This window comes from Ischnura elegans, chromosome 7 (assembly GCF_921293095.1).
Source record: "Ischnura elegans chromosome 7, ioIscEleg1.1, whole genome shotgun sequence".
In the NCBI taxonomy this organism is placed as follows: Eukaryota; Metazoa; Arthropoda; class Insecta; order Odonata; family Coenagrionidae; genus Ischnura; species Ischnura elegans.
Window position 1 is genome coordinate 40,938,755 of NC_060252.1, and position 17,096 is coordinate 40,955,850.

Here is a 17,096-nt window from a genome sequence, read left to right on the forward strand (position 1 = left end):
TAAGATTGGTTTGACGCAGCTCTCCATTTCTCTCTCCTATCCGCTAATCTCTTCATAGCTACATATTTATTCTCTTTTACATCCTTTATAACCTGTCCGATATAACTCATTCGGGGCCGTCCCTTGCCCTTTTTCCCTTCCACTTGTCCTTCAACGATTGTCTTCATCAGACCATCGTGCCTCAAAATGTGGCCTACTAAGTTGTCCTTTCTTCTGCTTAATGTTTTTAGGAGGCTCCTCTTTTCTCCTACTCTCCTTAGCACTTCCTGGTTACTCACACGGTCAATCCATTTTATCTTCATCATTCTTCGGTAGCACCACATTTCGAATGCTTCCACTCTTGACTTCTCTGCTGCTGTCAACGTCCAAGCCTCGCTTCCATAGAGAAACATACTCCATATGCAGCATCTGATGAATTGTTTCCTTACTTCTATGCTGGTATTTTCAGCTGTAAGAAGATTCTTCTTTTTGTAGAAAGCCCTCTTCGCCTGCGCTATTCTACTGTGTATTTCTTTCTTGCTCCGTCCATCGCTGGTAATTCGGCTTCCCAGGTAAGAGAACTCGTTCACGTCTTCAAGCTTATGCTTTCCTAGGTTGATGTTAGTTTTAGCCTCCTCTCTTTTACTGCAAACTAATATCTTAGTCTTCTTTTTGTTGATTTTCAGCTGATATCTGGCCATTGTCCTTTCCATGTTTGTCAATGTATCATTGTAGTTATCAAATCATTAATATCTAGTACGCCAATAGTTCAATGAGTTCTTTCTTTTTAAAACTTAGACTTCTCGTCCAGGTAAAGAAGTAAGCCTCCCAAAGCAAAATATATGTTGTAAGAGAGGTATGTATCACTTTTAATAATTGCAAATTCTAAAAATGGATTGCATGTCAAACAGGAATAAACATCTCAATAACCTTGTTTAAACATTTGACTAATTTGAAGATGTAGTTCTGCCGCAGTTCAAAACTCGTCGACGTAGTTTGCGAACAATAAACCACTATTGTTGCATTTACTTTCCCTTTTATGTGCTTGTAAACATTTATTCCCTGATTTCGAAAGAAAGATAGCTAATATGATGGGCAAATTATAGAGTACTGAATGGAGGACTGCGTTCTTATCCAGTCTATATACTCAATTTCATCATTTACAACCGCCATCAGAAAACTTCCTCTTTAAATTTTCTTCTTTTTATCCATCCTCCATAAATTAGGAAAAGAGCGGACGAGGCGGTCATGTAAGTGAAGTAATACGTGATACCTGAGTGTATTTAATGCGTGTTTTTTGTCGTTGTTTTTATTTCTTGTTGTACTTTATTACGAGGACCACTCCAGGACTTACGCACCCAAATTTCCTGATACCTAAACTTCTATTTTAGGCACTTCCAATTTTTATAGTGTATAAACACATCCTTTAGGAACACCATGTCACTTTTCAAAATAACCTCCGCTCTTTTCAATAGCCTTACACCACTTTGGAACTATGGCGTGTATTGCTGCTCAGTAAAACTCTGACTTGGCGCGCTGAACATTGAGAGGTGTTAGTGCAGTATGGGGTCTATCGTTGCGTCCACGATCTTCAATATAGGCGTGCTCGTTCTCACCAGATACTAGTTGTGTCCAGTGACTAATTGCACTGCCATCGACATCATCATCTCTATACACCCTCTTTTACCTTTTGCTAATTTTTCCGACCCCCTCATTGTCACAACAAAGGACCTCTATTACAGCGCGTTGCTTTTGACGAAGGGGACTGCATAGAGGAAGCCAAATTTCCTCCCATGGAGAGCTTTTTTATGTTGCCACTTCGGTCGCATTTTAATCGGACTTCAAAAATGTCCACGGCGCGGTGATAAGTGCAACGCGATCCACATTGTTCCAATACTTTGCCGTACAATGCTTGTCATTGCGAGGAATAGCATTGGAAAGTAATGAATTTCACAGATCACAGATCATCATGTGTAAAAATTTCGGTGAATATCCCTAACTTTTCCATATTTCTCCTTGAAACTCGGATCATTTTGTCCGTCAGCGACACCAGTGGGGACTTTTGTAAACCCATTTAAATGCGCGGGGGTTGACAACACATTTAGAGGCCGACTTGAGGATCCTCTATTGTAATATTCGTGCTTTTGACGGACATGAAGTACATCCGCAAACTTACACGGCTGCTGCAACCACGCCGCGATAGTTATTGCGTTGAAATAAATTTTAATGGAAGCGGGAAGGATGCTTCTATGCACTCTATTAATTGGAAGTGCCTAGAGCAACAATTGCGGTGTCAGGAAATTTTTGTGCATTAGTTTTATAATAATAATAATATTAAAATAATAATAATATATTTTTATTCCACATTATGGTACATGAAATATTAGCAGCTTAGTTTTTACAAGGTGAAATATAGGCACCACTATGGTAAGAACCAGTGTTGGGGTTGCCACCTCTTGAATTAAAAAACTGACAGCTGGCTGGTGCGGCCAAAACAAAAGAGTATCCCATAGCTCATAAGTCAAAGTACGCTTTTCTTTGACATGTGTTCCTTTGAGAATATTGTGAAGGATTGAAAAACAACATAAAAACAAATACATAAATTCTCAAATATATAAATTTGAGAAAATTTCTAACCCAAGGCTTAGTCTGAGGTGAGCTCTATTCTCATCAATCTAGACCAACCTACGGTTTGAACCACTGAGTGAGTGAGTGGAGCCACCAAATTATACGGGCCGCTCGTACGATGGCTTTCGTTCATTCATTTTCCCCGCCCTCTTCCAACGTCTGCACCCCTTCTTTATCTCTTCCTCGAGCACACTAGTCAGTGGCGAGATTTCCCATCGCGGCACTTCCTCAAGGCGCACGGGCGCACTTAATTCCCTCCACGCCCACTGTCTTCAGCCGGCGCCACCTCCGTTCTTTTCGCCCTCCCGAGTATAAATTTTACCCCTCCTACCCACCTTCCCCTCCCGCCCCACCCCTTTCTCTATTCCGTCCATCGCATTACCTCCACCCCTCCCTGCAATTCGACCCCTTCTCCCTTGCAGCCTCTTTAAGCCTCATGGAATGAGGACCCTCAGCAAGCAGGCACGCGGGGGTTGAACAACGACGCTCCAAAATAGCGAAGCCACGAGTCCTAATCTCAAGGAGAAGGATCCTTGATGCAAAAGGATCTCTAGTGTCGACTGCCTCGGCTCCTTTTCATGCTGATTTATTCAACCCTTTTTTTAAACCCGGCTAATTTTATAGCCAAAAATGAAAAAATCGTTAATCCTTTGATTTCTCTCGTTCTCGGACGCTCTGTTGTATGATGATTGTTTGTTTTTGGTACTTGATGCATTGTTAATAGTACTTGATACATGAGGAAGCTGGAATTGAGTGTAGTTTTGTGATTAATTCGTTGGATTGAGGAATCTGGGGATGCAAATTTTGGTATTTTTTATTCAAGATTTGTTGCTGTAGTTTAAACGAATTTGGTGTAAAATATTTAATCCATTAATTCTATGGAAAAATATATACGCATAAATATGACCTGTCCAAAATATCGTATTTTTTTGTTTTTACCATCTCAGTAATTTCAGTCGTTTATTTATAACGCAGCTGAGAAAAAATCATGTCACATCAACTACTTACTGATTTTTTTCTTAATAGTACTTTTGGCGATAGCAACCTTAGTAAAATTACCAATCTTCAGCGAGGTATATCCACTGTGGCAGTATGTATACCTCATTTTTTATAGCATGCTGCTTTTTTATGGTATCATCGTATTTTTTAAATGTGGTTCTTCCATTAGTAATGAATCCGATATCATAATTATGGAAACTAAAAATTTAATTTATCGTAAAAGAAAAGAGTGGGGTTGTTTTTAGTTAGAGGATGTAATTTTTTAAATCAACGATATATGTAAATTAATTGGATTCTACGTTGTCATGAAGGTTCAGTATATACGCTTCATTATATTCTTTTCAGACATAATTTTTCAAACTATTTCAAGTTAATTGTGGAGTAGCGAGATTGAGGGCATCATTAACTTCTCATTCATGATTTATGTTTTCAAATTATGAGTTTGGAAATGTTGCGAAAACAACATCGTGAGAAAGCTTCCATTTTGTAGCAAGGTCTAGAGTTGAGTGAGGGATATTATTTCTCATATGAAACCTAATATTACGTCCGTGCCCATGCCCTGAAGCCCTGAGTTGGATAAAGTAAGTTATGAATGGATATATTTTTAAAACTCAGACATTTTTAGCAGTGCATTCATGTTATACTAAATGTAAAGATTGGTCCATTGTTATTGATTTGACGGTGAACACTCAATTCTTAATACTCGAAAGGGAAGAATAAGATTCTTCCATAGCGAGAGAATGATAGACTCGTATTCAATCAATTGTAAAGAAAATGGTGCCTACTTTGCCATGAATTTGCAGGAAAATCTAGTAAGTTTTATATTTCCAGGCATTTTGCGAAAGCTGAGTTAAATGACTTTGTTGAATGCATCATCGGTTGCTCATTCTTGATGTATCTTTATAAATGATGAGTTTGGAATCGCTGCGAAAACTCCTTCGTGAAAAAGTATTCTCCTCTTGGTTCAATGGACTAGAGTCGGTGGAGAGAGGGATATTTTTCCCCGACCGAAACCTGTTATCTCGTCCATGCCGTGCATTGGGTGCGTGGTGTTGCCAGGGGTGAAGTGGAGCGGCACAAATTTGAGCCCCGCCTCACTGCAAATAGCACCGCGAAGGGTTTTTGCTCAGTGAGACGGAGGAGGCGGTCAGGTCCACCTTATTGGTTACGTGTCTTATCTCCCTTAGCCATGCGCCTCTGTCTGTTTTCCAAAATTATATGCTGCCCGCTCGTCTCCCACCAAACCACCCACTGTTTTCTTTGCTTCCACACACCCCCATAGCCCATACCACTCGCCACCGTTATACTTCACTCTTTTCCTCCCTATTCGAGAATCAAGTCACCGATGGCGGCGCTGGAGGCGCTGACGTAATTTTTCAAAATGGCCGACGCATCGAGGATAGTGTTGTGATCAAGGGGACAGCATACATGGGGGCCAATTCCATACCATAGAAAGATAGCTTTTGTTGGCGTATCGGTCGCATTTTAATCGGTTTTCAAAAATTTCCGCGGCGCGGTAATGAGTGCAATGCAATCAATTTTTTCCAATATATTGCAGTATAATGTTTGTCATTGCGAGAAATAGCATTGATAATTAATGAATTTGATATATCACGTCAAAATGTGTTTAAGTGTGGATAATACCCCTAACTATTCCTTATATTCCCTTGAAACTAGGAACAATTTGTCCATAGGTGACACGATTGGCGACTTTTGTAAACCCATTTAAATGCGCGGCATGAAACGTCTATTGTATTATTCGTGGTTGCGATCACGAATATGACAAAAACTATCCATAAGTCGACCTGTAAATGTGTAGTCACCCTCCGCACATTTAAATGGGTTTACAGAAGTCGACAATCGTGTCGCTGACAGACAAATTGATCCATGTCTCACGGGGAAATTAGGTATAAGTAGGAGTGTTTACCGATGCACATGATGATTTGACCTATCAAATTCACAAAAGCTCACTGCTAATCCTCACTATTACTAAAATTATAATTCAAAATATTGGACAAACTTTCTGTGGAATGGAATAGGGCCTCCTCTATGCAGCCCCTTGGAGGATGGCTTTGTGATGATAAAAATGGTGTACTAGGATGAATCGTCAAGCCACTGTGACAATTAATGTAGAAAATGTCAAGTAAGATTTGTCTTGGTTTTGGGGAGGTATTTCGATATACTTGGTGCAATGACAAATACGAATAAAGGTTCAGTTTATAATACTATTAAACTTAAATGATAGGCTACTAGCTCACAATGATTACTCAAAGTGTTCCTAATGACCATAAATACGTGACTCAGATTTAAAGAACACTATTCTTAGTGGGGTAGAAATGGAAAAGTGCGATTCGTTGGTTAACTAAAACGCCTTGAACTTGCAAACCAACGTCATAGGTAATGATAAATTGCAGCAACGAATGACTACTAAATGGCATAACTATAGGTAAATATGAAGGCATAAAATATATTACTCATGACGTTATAATAGTTTAATATAAAAAAATAACTAGATAAATTTAATGGAAGAAGCAGATACTTTGTGAAGATCCATTATACGCATGAAGTGATACTACTTTGCACTTTTCCACATAAAACTTTAATGGTCTCAGGTGAAATAAAGTTTTAGGTGGAAAAATGCAAAATAGTATCACTCCACATCGCAAAATAACTAGAGAAATCATAAAATATCCAACAATGTCAATGATTTGTTAACGTGGTCTCCTAAGGTTGCTTAGTATCCTCGGACCTGCATTTCCGAATTCGGCCGTTAGTTGGCGCTTCACTTGTCTGGATTCTCGAATTCCCCTTTCCCCCTTTCGTCGTCCTATCCAACTCCCCCCCCCCCCCTTCGGCCAAAACTTACGTGCACGAAGACTGTTCCCTCTATATTTGTGTTGTTTCGCTCAGGCGACGAAAACCAATCTTACATTCCCTTCCCCCATTTGAATTTTATGTGCTGCCGTCCCATCGTTATCGCGATCTGATGGCACGCCGTAAGATTACAAAAATCGCCCTCTCGAGAAAATCAACACATAGAGTTCAAGCACGAAGGCAAGCATGTTAAGCATATGTAGGAAATAGTCGTGTTATAGTTCCAATGCCGTTTCGTGCAAGATGGAAGAGGGTGGGTCGTACCAGGCTCGAAGCCATCTGTTTATCCATCATAATTGTTTTCGATGAGAATTGAATTGAACTTGAATCCTTTCCATAAAATGAGAACTCCTTCCTGATATTAGTTACCGTGTAACGGAGAATTCAAAGGATCCATTTCCGTTGGTTGTGGTAAAATTCCTTTATACATTAGCTTCTCAAATTGATCGAGGGGCTCATCGTTTCAAGAAGTTTTGTTGAAACTTTGCATATCGTTTTGCGTCAATTAGGGCTTCAGTTATTCCATCGAACTTCTGCAATATGGTCCTTCACTCAGAACCGAAATAAAAATTAATTTTGAGAATTGGGTTGGTGGTAGGGAAAGATAAAGGATTGCGAAATAGAGTTCTTCCTCATTCAGCTACTATCTCATTACTTTTAAATGAAAAAATATGGAAATTTCTGCCCAAATTTCATGAGTTGGTGACGTCACTATAGTCTATTTAGGGTCACTATTTGTCAGGTTACCTTGGCAAGAGTGGTCTTGGAAGAAATAATTGTTCACTAGAATGTAAATAAAAACTAACCAAGTGAGACGAGTGTATGAGGCCAAGGAGAAGCGATAACCCGCTTGATAAGAGTTAGTGACGCTTTCTACTTATGAGACAGAGACTTAAGGCCTCCTATTATGATTCTCCTTACCTTTCAAAATATATCACAATCGATTAGAGTAAAGAATTGATGTACGAGCATTTTGTCAATCCGTTCAAATAAGCACTTGTTTTTATTATAAAGAGAACAGAGTGACGTGCCGTGTCTCTCCTTTATTTTCATTTTACCTTGTACGTCTTGAGCCGTGCTGCTGCATGGGTTTATCTAGCGCATCCCGTGTCGCTCATTCCTATCATTGCCACGTGTTGCTCCCGATTCATCTTTTCCATACCAATGCTTTTGCACTCGCTGCTCACTTGCATAACGCTTCTCTTTGTCGTTTCATTTTAGAATGCCCATCTTCATGAACCCGTACACGTCTTCCCACTTAATATTTCCCAGCCAACTCCATGTTGCTCACCGAGTGTTCCGTGAACACTGGAGCTGTGGAAAATGCGTTCCTCTACGTACCACTTCTAGTGCTTATCTAAACGCTCCTCGCCAGCTCATGCCTCTGTGTTACAGCCTTCTCCTCCTTATGATAAACTCTCCCAATAGGAGGTATTCTTCATTCAACCTTCCCTCAACATTCACGCCTAGCACGTACACCTCATATCTCTCCGTCGTATCATATTGACGGTATTCTGCAGACTGCTTGGTTTCCTCATCTCGTTCTCTTGCTGTCTGGATTATTGGCTGCATATACATGGGAATATGCTAGGCGTTCGAGTATGACTCTGCAGTTATCTTATTATTGTATATAAATTAGGGTGGAAAACTCGGATTTATATTTAGGTCTTACAAGAAAAGTCCCTCTAGTTTCACTCTTCATTCATCTCGTTCAATCTTCGCTAGTTTATAGGAAATGGATCCCCATTTTTTGTTTCAGACGCTAGTGCTCAATGCTTTTCGAGATATAAGTGTCGGTAAGAAACAGGAAAATGCCTACATTTATCACCGTCTGTGCTCTTCACCCTAGCAGCGGAGTATAAGGGGCTATTTTTGTGATACGGGTTGCATACATTTAGGCGGCTTCATGGTACTTTCCGTCGCTATTATGTCGAAAAGTATTGAACTTTGGTAGCTGAAACAAAACCTACACCTCTTAGATATCCCTTTTCTATCAACTATTGATTTCTATCAACAAAATTTGAAGGAGATCTGATGGTGACATCGAGGGACTTCCCTCGTTAAATTAATTTTTGATCCCAGTCTGACCTTAGTTCGCTGTGCCGCTGTCTGAGAATGCAATGCACTTTGCAACGTTAATTGACTAATGAACTAGGCTCTGTAGTGAGTTGTATTCTTTCATTGCAATAAAAGGTGTCAACTCCAGAAGCCCTACACTCAATGTCGTAGAATGCTTCTCTTGTCTTCACGACTGCTTGCCTATGTATCCGTCGTTTTCCTCTGTTAAAGTGAAGCTAATACTTCGTGTTGACTCCGACTCTTCGGAAAGCTCGATAATATACTGACTTCAGTTGCGGAGAAATATATTCGAAGCGTATGCGTGGAGCGTAATGGATACCGTTTAACGTTGCATTCCATTATGAGTACCCCAATATATTTAAGGGACAATGATTTGCATATTACTATAATATCAACAGAAGGGGTGCTTTTATCCAATTCTTCAATGTTTTTTTCACTCTTCTCACTTACTCGTCACCTAGTAGTATCATTCATACCACCATTCCTACGTAGCAAGGGTCTCCATACCCTAAGTGGTTAAAACATTTCCCCTGTTTTCAGGGTTCTGTGCCGATGCATCCGTCGCCATCCTGCCTCACCCTGACTCTTTGTCTCCCTCCTCCATTTGCGACGCTGGCTTCAATTCCGGGCGCCAATATATATTCGTATGCAAATACAGCCTCTGCTTGTATTGCGCCTTCGGGAGAGGTTAAGGCCGTCGATGGAATTATTGCGCATTGGGGGTCCGGGCACTTTGCTGGAGTCGCCCCCTCCGCCTTGGGGGGAATGTGGGAGATTGATATGAGTATGGGGGGAACTGGCTCGCTTGAGAATTGCTCCGATGGCACAGTAGTTGGGTAGAGATGGCTGCGAGTAAGTAGGAATGGGGGTAGAGATGTCGGGCCATATGATATTCCACCATTTCAGAAGTTCGGAGACTGTCTACGTTGTGTGCTTATGATGCTGCAAGCCATGTATCGGGTTTCACCATGATAATTGCTCTCGAAGGTGCTATTGTGGAAAAAAGGGCCGAGGGTAAGAAAAGCTCGTTTTTCAAGTTTTGGTCATTTTCGAATTCATGGAAATTATTATTTTTTTGCCTCAGTTGGAAGTTTCTGGCGTAAAACTCCCTCCAGCTGTTCGTAAAGGATTAAATATAGTTAAATTTGATCTCAAGAAAACTTTTCAAACTCAACTACTCCTTGAGTTGATGAACCTCCCAGGTAGCATGAGCAGCAGAATAGTTAGAATCCACAATTGGTAGTTTGAGCATTAATATTTCTCATACCCTCCATGAGATGTCATCTTATGAAGGGTATTAGATGGACTCCCTACCTCATCGCTTCCGTTTACGGAACGTCTTTTCTGGCGTTTACGTAATAGTTGCGAGTTGTTTGGTTACCAATCGTCACGGTTACGATCTGTTCGTTTACGAAATGTCTGTTACGAAAGAGCCGTTAACGTATTGACTTGATACCGTATAGTAATATTCACAATAGTGTTAGCGAATTAGATGTTATGTTCTCATTTTCCACCTGATTATTGTACATGTATATTCATTTGCGAGAGCGAGTAATGACATGCTTCTACAGAGGTAGGTTTCATTTTATTGTGAGTTAAGAAGTAAATTCTCATTCGCTATATGCCGGGTAAAACGAAGAGATGGCGCAAAATTATGCTAAACACGCCGTCTGGGACTGTAATCGCTATGTTTGATGCATTCATAGATTCTGATAATATTTGTTTGAAAGAAGAGAGAGCTCCAGTTTCAACGTTATCCAAGCATGAGCGTTTTGGAATTCGATTCTAACATCACTTATGTACCTATCGTGTGGTATCATTATCATGAACAAGCAAAAAATGTTTCCTACACCTGCATCATGTGACCATTACTTTTTCGATTCAATGTTATGAATTGCTCTTGTTTAATTGTGTTTAACAATAATTTCTGTAACATTGGGAAATTATTGTGAAGAATGAGCTCAAATTAATATAGGATACAACGTAAGTATTAGATCAAATTTCACGACGGCAATTGCCGTATGAGGCGGTGTTGTTGAAAAAACCGACAGAGTTTGAGAAATGTTTTGGGCTTTAGTCATTTCTGATGATACGGAGGTATGAAGGTAGGGTACCTTGATAATGACACTACGTGTCTAAACCGGGTCGGTACTTAGTAAATAAAATTGTGTGGACGTTTACCATTTTATTTTATTCTCATGGATATAAAACATTTCCACCAGATATCGACGGATACTGTGAATTATATTAAGTATGAATTGATTGTTACAGTGGAATATGCTCATAACGTTTTTTGTCTTTTAATGGAATAATATAGAGACTTTTCTGAATCATAGAAATTTATTTAATTTTTTTAAGTCCCTCAGAGATACGTTCCTCTTCTATTAAAATTTATATACATATTGTAAACTAAGAACCATACGCTCGTTTTACTTGAAAGAGAAGTATTACTTATATCTATTGTAGCCAACTGAGAAGTAAACGATCCTCAAATAACAAATGGCAGACAAAAAGTATATGACCTTCCATATTGACCATAGGAGGCCGCTGGCCCATTCCGGGTTGGTTTGGGGGGGCGGAGCCCCCCAATGAGCAAAAGCGAGTATTAATTTATAGTTCAATTTAAACTCTAAAACTTGCATAATAATCTTATTTTCCTATAACTTTAACAATTTTTGTTTTGAAATTTGAACAGATATTACAATAACGATGGGAGAGTATTGTTAACAAGCAGAACAAATTCTTTAAAAGATTAGACTTTAGAAATGAATGTTGTAAGGAAATTTAAAGCGTTTTATTAGAGCATCCTTGCTTCAAATTCATTTTGTAAAGGTTTTCGTGCACTCAGATGTATTCTAATGCTAATTTTACGCTTAAAAGCGTTTTAATTGCACATATTTATGGCACCTTTCTTTTTCTTACCCAGGTAAGAGAATGAATAGCTGGTCTACCAAAATGGGATTGCAACTTATGAGACAATTCCACTGTACATCTTTCAAATTGACGACTTCATGTCGGTTGGTAAGTTTTATGCACCATTCTCCTTAATGTATGCTTCCTGGTGTCTTTCGGTTTTTTTTCCTGGGGTAAATTAAAGGCAGCTCTGCATTTTAATCAGAGGTGGTCCCCCGGGTTACGTGTTATCTAGGGATTTGAGGTAAAATATGCCTTATCATATGTTTTATTCATTAGGTCATGGGATTTGTCAGTTATATCCTTTTGTAGGTTTACCTACTATCCACTGATACAATAACAATATCATGAGGCAAATTTAATTGCACAACATGCACCAAAATATTATTTTTTGTAGCAGTTTGTTCCCTATGACTCTCAGTACCAGAGGTACTAAAATGCGTTATCACGTCTGAACCTTCTGATATCCTGAAAATTAATGTGCGTGTCTGTCCATTATTCCGAGCATAAATGGTAGTAAAGAAATTGATTTGTATACTCCAGTATTAAGTGATAAATGGGTTTTCAAGTAATAATTGATCATGAAAAAAATCAATTTTGTTTTTAAAAAATGCCATTCCTCTTCTCTATTTTAAATCTAATTTTCAGAGAATTTGATTACAGGAGTAAAATGTTAAATCAGTTACTGATTTTCAGATGTCTTCCGTAAAAAATGTTGTGTTGCAGTCTTTATTATTTTAATATCATGCGAATGATTGGTCAAAATTGAGAAAAAATGGAATTAAAGCTCTTTTTTATTGTTCCATTTTCTTTTGATTGAATTATGTCTGCGTAGTTATTTAATATACACTACGACTTTTAATGATAAATAAGTAAATATCATATCCACTGGATTCTTATTTAATTTAACTTCACTTATTCTAAAATAAAAATTTCTTCTTTCAATCCATCGTGCAAACTCATTAATTTATCTGATTACTCATATCACATTAGTTATGTTTAAAAATTTCCATTATCCCGCTGTTTGAGTTCAGCACATTATCGTAAATCTACGATTTTTTTACTTCACTACTGAATCATGCGAACAGCAAACTAGCATTTTTTTTAACAAAATGGAAAAAAAATTAATCTGCTGTAATGGATTCTATCCCTCAGTGGTTTATTTTTTAGAAAATATTATTCCCAGTAATGTTTTTCCAAAATTAAATAATTAACCATATTTCAACAAAAATGACTAATTCCGATTTCATAAGGGAGGATATTTTTCATGACAAAGGTAAACCTCCCTGAAAACGAAATAATTAATCAGTAGTCATGCTAAATTCATGAGCCACCGTAATTGGTATGAAAGATGAATTGATGCAATGAATTATTTTAATGATGAGGGGTTAATTTCAATTGTGTCATTTGCCGGAGAGTTTCATAAAATCTGCAAGATACGTGAACATTCTCAAAATGAAACATAAGTTATTAATAATAATCTTTAATTACATGCATACTTTGAGCATACTTAAAATATCTAATTTTGAGGGTAAACATTAACATATTCCGGCCTGAATTTTCATGAAATCTGTTTGCTAAAGTTATTCATTCGTAACTTCGTAATTTTTTCTCGAATTATACATAAATGTATTATTTCTTTATCTTTATACAGGGTGTTATAAACGAGGGTAGTTCAATAACTCCTTAGAATTACAAGTGATTGCACTATTATTATAAAAAAATAAGTTTTCCCAGAAAGCAGCACTCTTGACAAGACAGTTGTTAGAGTTTCATCTGTATTCTTGACATAGTTTTATTGTATTTGCCGATTATAGTAACTTTCATTTGTTTATAAAAACGGATAAAAGTGAGTATATTGCGGTGATCAAACAGTTGTTTTTAAAAGGGTTAACGCCGAAATAAATCAATGCTGAGCTGTATGAAGTTCATGTCACATTTGCTCTTGTGTTTGCAACTATTTAAAATTGGATAAATGAATTTAAACGCGGCTGGTATTCTTTCAATGGCGTAACCAATACTGCATTCCAGAATTACCGACGCGACAGTTATGGATTACTTCAGATTGGAGTGACGTATGCAATTGTTCAAAATAAAAAAATTACGTTCGGCGCATGATACTTACTTAGTAAAATAAGAAATGGACATGTGATAAATTTACCAATGAGGACACGTCAAATGTGCGAACCTTTACCTGGCAGTTGGTTTAATGGTAGGAGCTGTCAATCCGGAAGCACTCAACATGAAATTGTAGATGCGCATATACCCCCCGGGTTAATTTTCGCTGAGGACTGGTTGTTGGCAGTGTATGCCGAAGTAGAGAGGGACCCTTATAACACGTCCTCAACCTAGTGTGTTACTCATCCATCCCTCAAGTAAAAGATTCAGTCCTCTCTTCGGAGATATCTCGGGCGACCAATCAGCTGCTCCCTCCGACAAGGGAGACAGGACCTTATCATTGCTTGTCGCTGCTACCGCCGCGGCAGCTGCCGCTGTTCCATTTCCTGCCGCCAGAGTGAGCTCGTTGCGTTTACTCTTAGATTATCAAATGACTGTCGCCACCCGCCGGCTACACCGCTCGCATGCCTCGGTAACCTACTTCTTTTCCCGCGCAAATTGTAGCACTCACCTGGTCTCCATCAATTTGCTGTCACTCCTAGGTTCCCGCCCTCCTGCTGGTGGCCTTTATCTAGTGCCTACAATCGGCGTGAACGTTTCCGTCTTCGTCGGAGAGATAATATTCATTGCTGCCGATTTGCTCACGGGTTCAAGGTTAGACTCGCTCTGTGTTGGCTGCTCGGTGATCATTTCCGAGTAGTTCGTCTGTGAAATTGCTTGTGCTGGAGCTAATGGAAGGCTTGGTAATTAGTGCACGTCATCCATAGTAGGCCAAGCGTTTCGTTTCGAAGACTATGGCGACTCCGAATCCAATATTGAATGAAGTCTTGGTAACCATAGCACCATGATGTCTTCTTTATATTTTACTTCCACTCCAATGAATGACTCAATAGATTGTATGCCATGAATTAATTACATAAAATGTTATTTATATGCAATGTTTCATTATTTTTATGTTCTAAGTCTCCCATCTTGCTCAGCGATATTTCGATTTAAGTGATTAAGCAGTTGGATTATGTGATGAATTTTGGTTTTTGTCTTTACGGATGCGATTTTTACTTTCCAAAGAAATTGATCTTTAGTTATATATGAAACTATAAGCCGTATTCTATCTTTTGGCTTTAAAAAAGGTTAACTGTGGAAATATCTGACTATTATTCTGTCTTAGCCATGCAAAATTTCGCAGTTCAATGACCTCGCTATTTTGGGATGATTTTATTGAGTTGAAAAGCAAAACATTACCTATTAGTGCTATAGTATACCTGACAGGATGGTAATGAAATGGATTAGGTCTTTCCTCTGTGGCAGTTTCAATTTTAAAATTAGCGTTAATGTCTGAGAGTATATATTTGTATGAGAGATTGGTCGTTATTATTCCAAAACTTACTCTTCAAAATCAGCTATATATTACAGTATCTTTTGATAAAAATCGAAAATGATGATAGCCAATTCGTTTTACTGATGCTTTCGTCGCCCTAGAAGAATATTTTGAATATGAAAGTGTGTTATGTATGTCACAATAGTTATGTTTACGCTTAAAGGTTTCATCCAGATGTTTCATCGAGACAACTTAATCAAAGAATGTATTCATATCGCCATGGTGCAGGACACTGTGAGGAGAATAATAAAATGAAATTATTTGCGAAACTAGGCGGTGGAAATCATTTTAGTATTTATGAAGTGTAGTTTCATGATTTATGGACCTCATGGCCAGCAGAGGAATAGCATCAGACATCAATTTGTGGTTGATAGTCCAACCCAACATCTAGCCCTCGGGCGTGTTAGAATTGCATGCACAGGGTCCTCGTGCTCTGAATTGCGGTTCCTTGGGAAGATCTGGTAGCCAGTAAATCATTGAGTGTGTGCATTGCTAGGTGCATCTGGAGGTACAGTTCAGCTTGAAATTTGTGTTATCCCCTTGCAGGCAAGTGGTCGCAACTGCTTTAAGCCTTAAATACAGTTTCACCATGCATGGAATTTTGAAAATACTTTTTTCAAAAACAAAGAGTTTTTTATTTCTCTTGGTCTCAATTTTTAGTAATTATTAGTGCCTTGAACTTTGGTATTTAAGAATTAAATGAATTAAATCGTGAATAACACGGTGAAGGATAATATGCAGTACCTCAACTAATTCATTTAATTATTAATATTTAACTATGCATAAACAGTGTTAAGACCTTTAAATTGGGTTAGTCATAATAATGAATAATTTCAAAAATGTCACCGAACAATTAGAAAGACAATAAATACCAAAATAGGGAATAATCACATAAAAACGCGTTGTAAGTGACAACTGAGTCAGTTTGCTTCGGTCCGATATGTCAAGGGCAGGGGTAGTGTTAAACCGAAGGTAAAAGGTAAAATAAGGTTCGCTGGGAAATTGCTAGACAGAGTTTAGGCTGATGTTAAGTTTCTATTCAGCGGGTTTTACAAGCTGAAATGTAGCGCGAAAAGAAGGAAAAGAGCAGGGCAGAGATTCATAGATAGTTGAGTGAAGAATCTTGAGGTCGTATGAGGTAATACTCACTTGGCAGTGCTGAACCTCATCAAGCATCCATCTTTCCATGTGCCTGACACCTAAATTAAGGACGTACTTCTGTTCGATGGAGAAATTTAAATAATTCACATACGTAAACAACTACAAAAATATATGCCCTGCCATGCAAAATTGGAGTTCAATGAAGTCACTAATAATATTTTGTTTTTGTTTTACTCATAGTTCACTTCAATAACTCTCGTAAGAATTAATGTGTGATTTAAGGCCGATGAAATTTTGTTGAGGCACTCTAGAATATCTGTACAACCAGGAACCCATAATCTGTGTAAGAGCATATATTTTTTTGTGAAAATTTAGCTGAGTGCATTTTTCACCTATTCAGTCCTAGTTGTTATTAAATCATCTTCCTGTATTTAATATTTTCTTCTTCACCAACAGCTTATCTCGTGATTGAATAAATTTTATTTCACAATCTGCGAAGTGGTTAAATACTTGTTATTCTATTTGTAGAGAGGTATTTGTGTTAATTCTCTTTTTTTTCTGCTGAGAACAATTTTTTTCCATCGTTAGAGGTCTCTTTAGTAATTATTGTTCTTCCTGGTGGGATTATTAAAAAAATGTCTGCTATCCAGTTTAAAACCACTAACCACGTGGTATTTTATTACTCAAGTCGGAAGCACATTTAGTTGCCATCATTTTTTCAGTCGGATAAAGCTCGAAAAATATTGCGGCGTTTTGGAAAAACGTGAATGGAATTCAAAGGGCTGGAAAAAGTTGAAACGGGAGTGCTTTCTTTGCTAATGTACGTCAATTTCCCTCGTATATTTTTATTTGAATGCGGCTCGAAACAAAATTACAATATAAAACAGGTATACATTAAATTTCTCGAATGGTGTACAAATTAGGACAGTTTTTTTTTACTCCCTCGATTTATCTGCATTGCTGTTTATCCCATCCACATTTACAAAAAGAAGTTAATTTCAGTTTTAAAATATTAAACATTGAGCCA

At 38.1% G+C, this 17,096-nt stretch overlaps 1 protein-coding gene across 1 annotated transcript in view; it reads left to right on the forward strand.

Annotated features, from left to right (window-relative positions):
* The first annotated feature begins 15,187 nt into the window (after positions 1–15,187).
* Positions 15,188–17,096, forward strand: part of LOC124162962 (protein O-mannosyl-transferase TMTC2-like) — a 507,991-nt gene continuing 506,082 nt past the window's right edge. The window contains exon 1 of the mRNA XM_046539742.1: positions 15,188–15,202. Coding sequence (XP_046395698.1) covers positions 15,188–15,202 — 15 coding nt within the window. The remainder of the gene's footprint in view (positions 15,203–17,096) is intronic.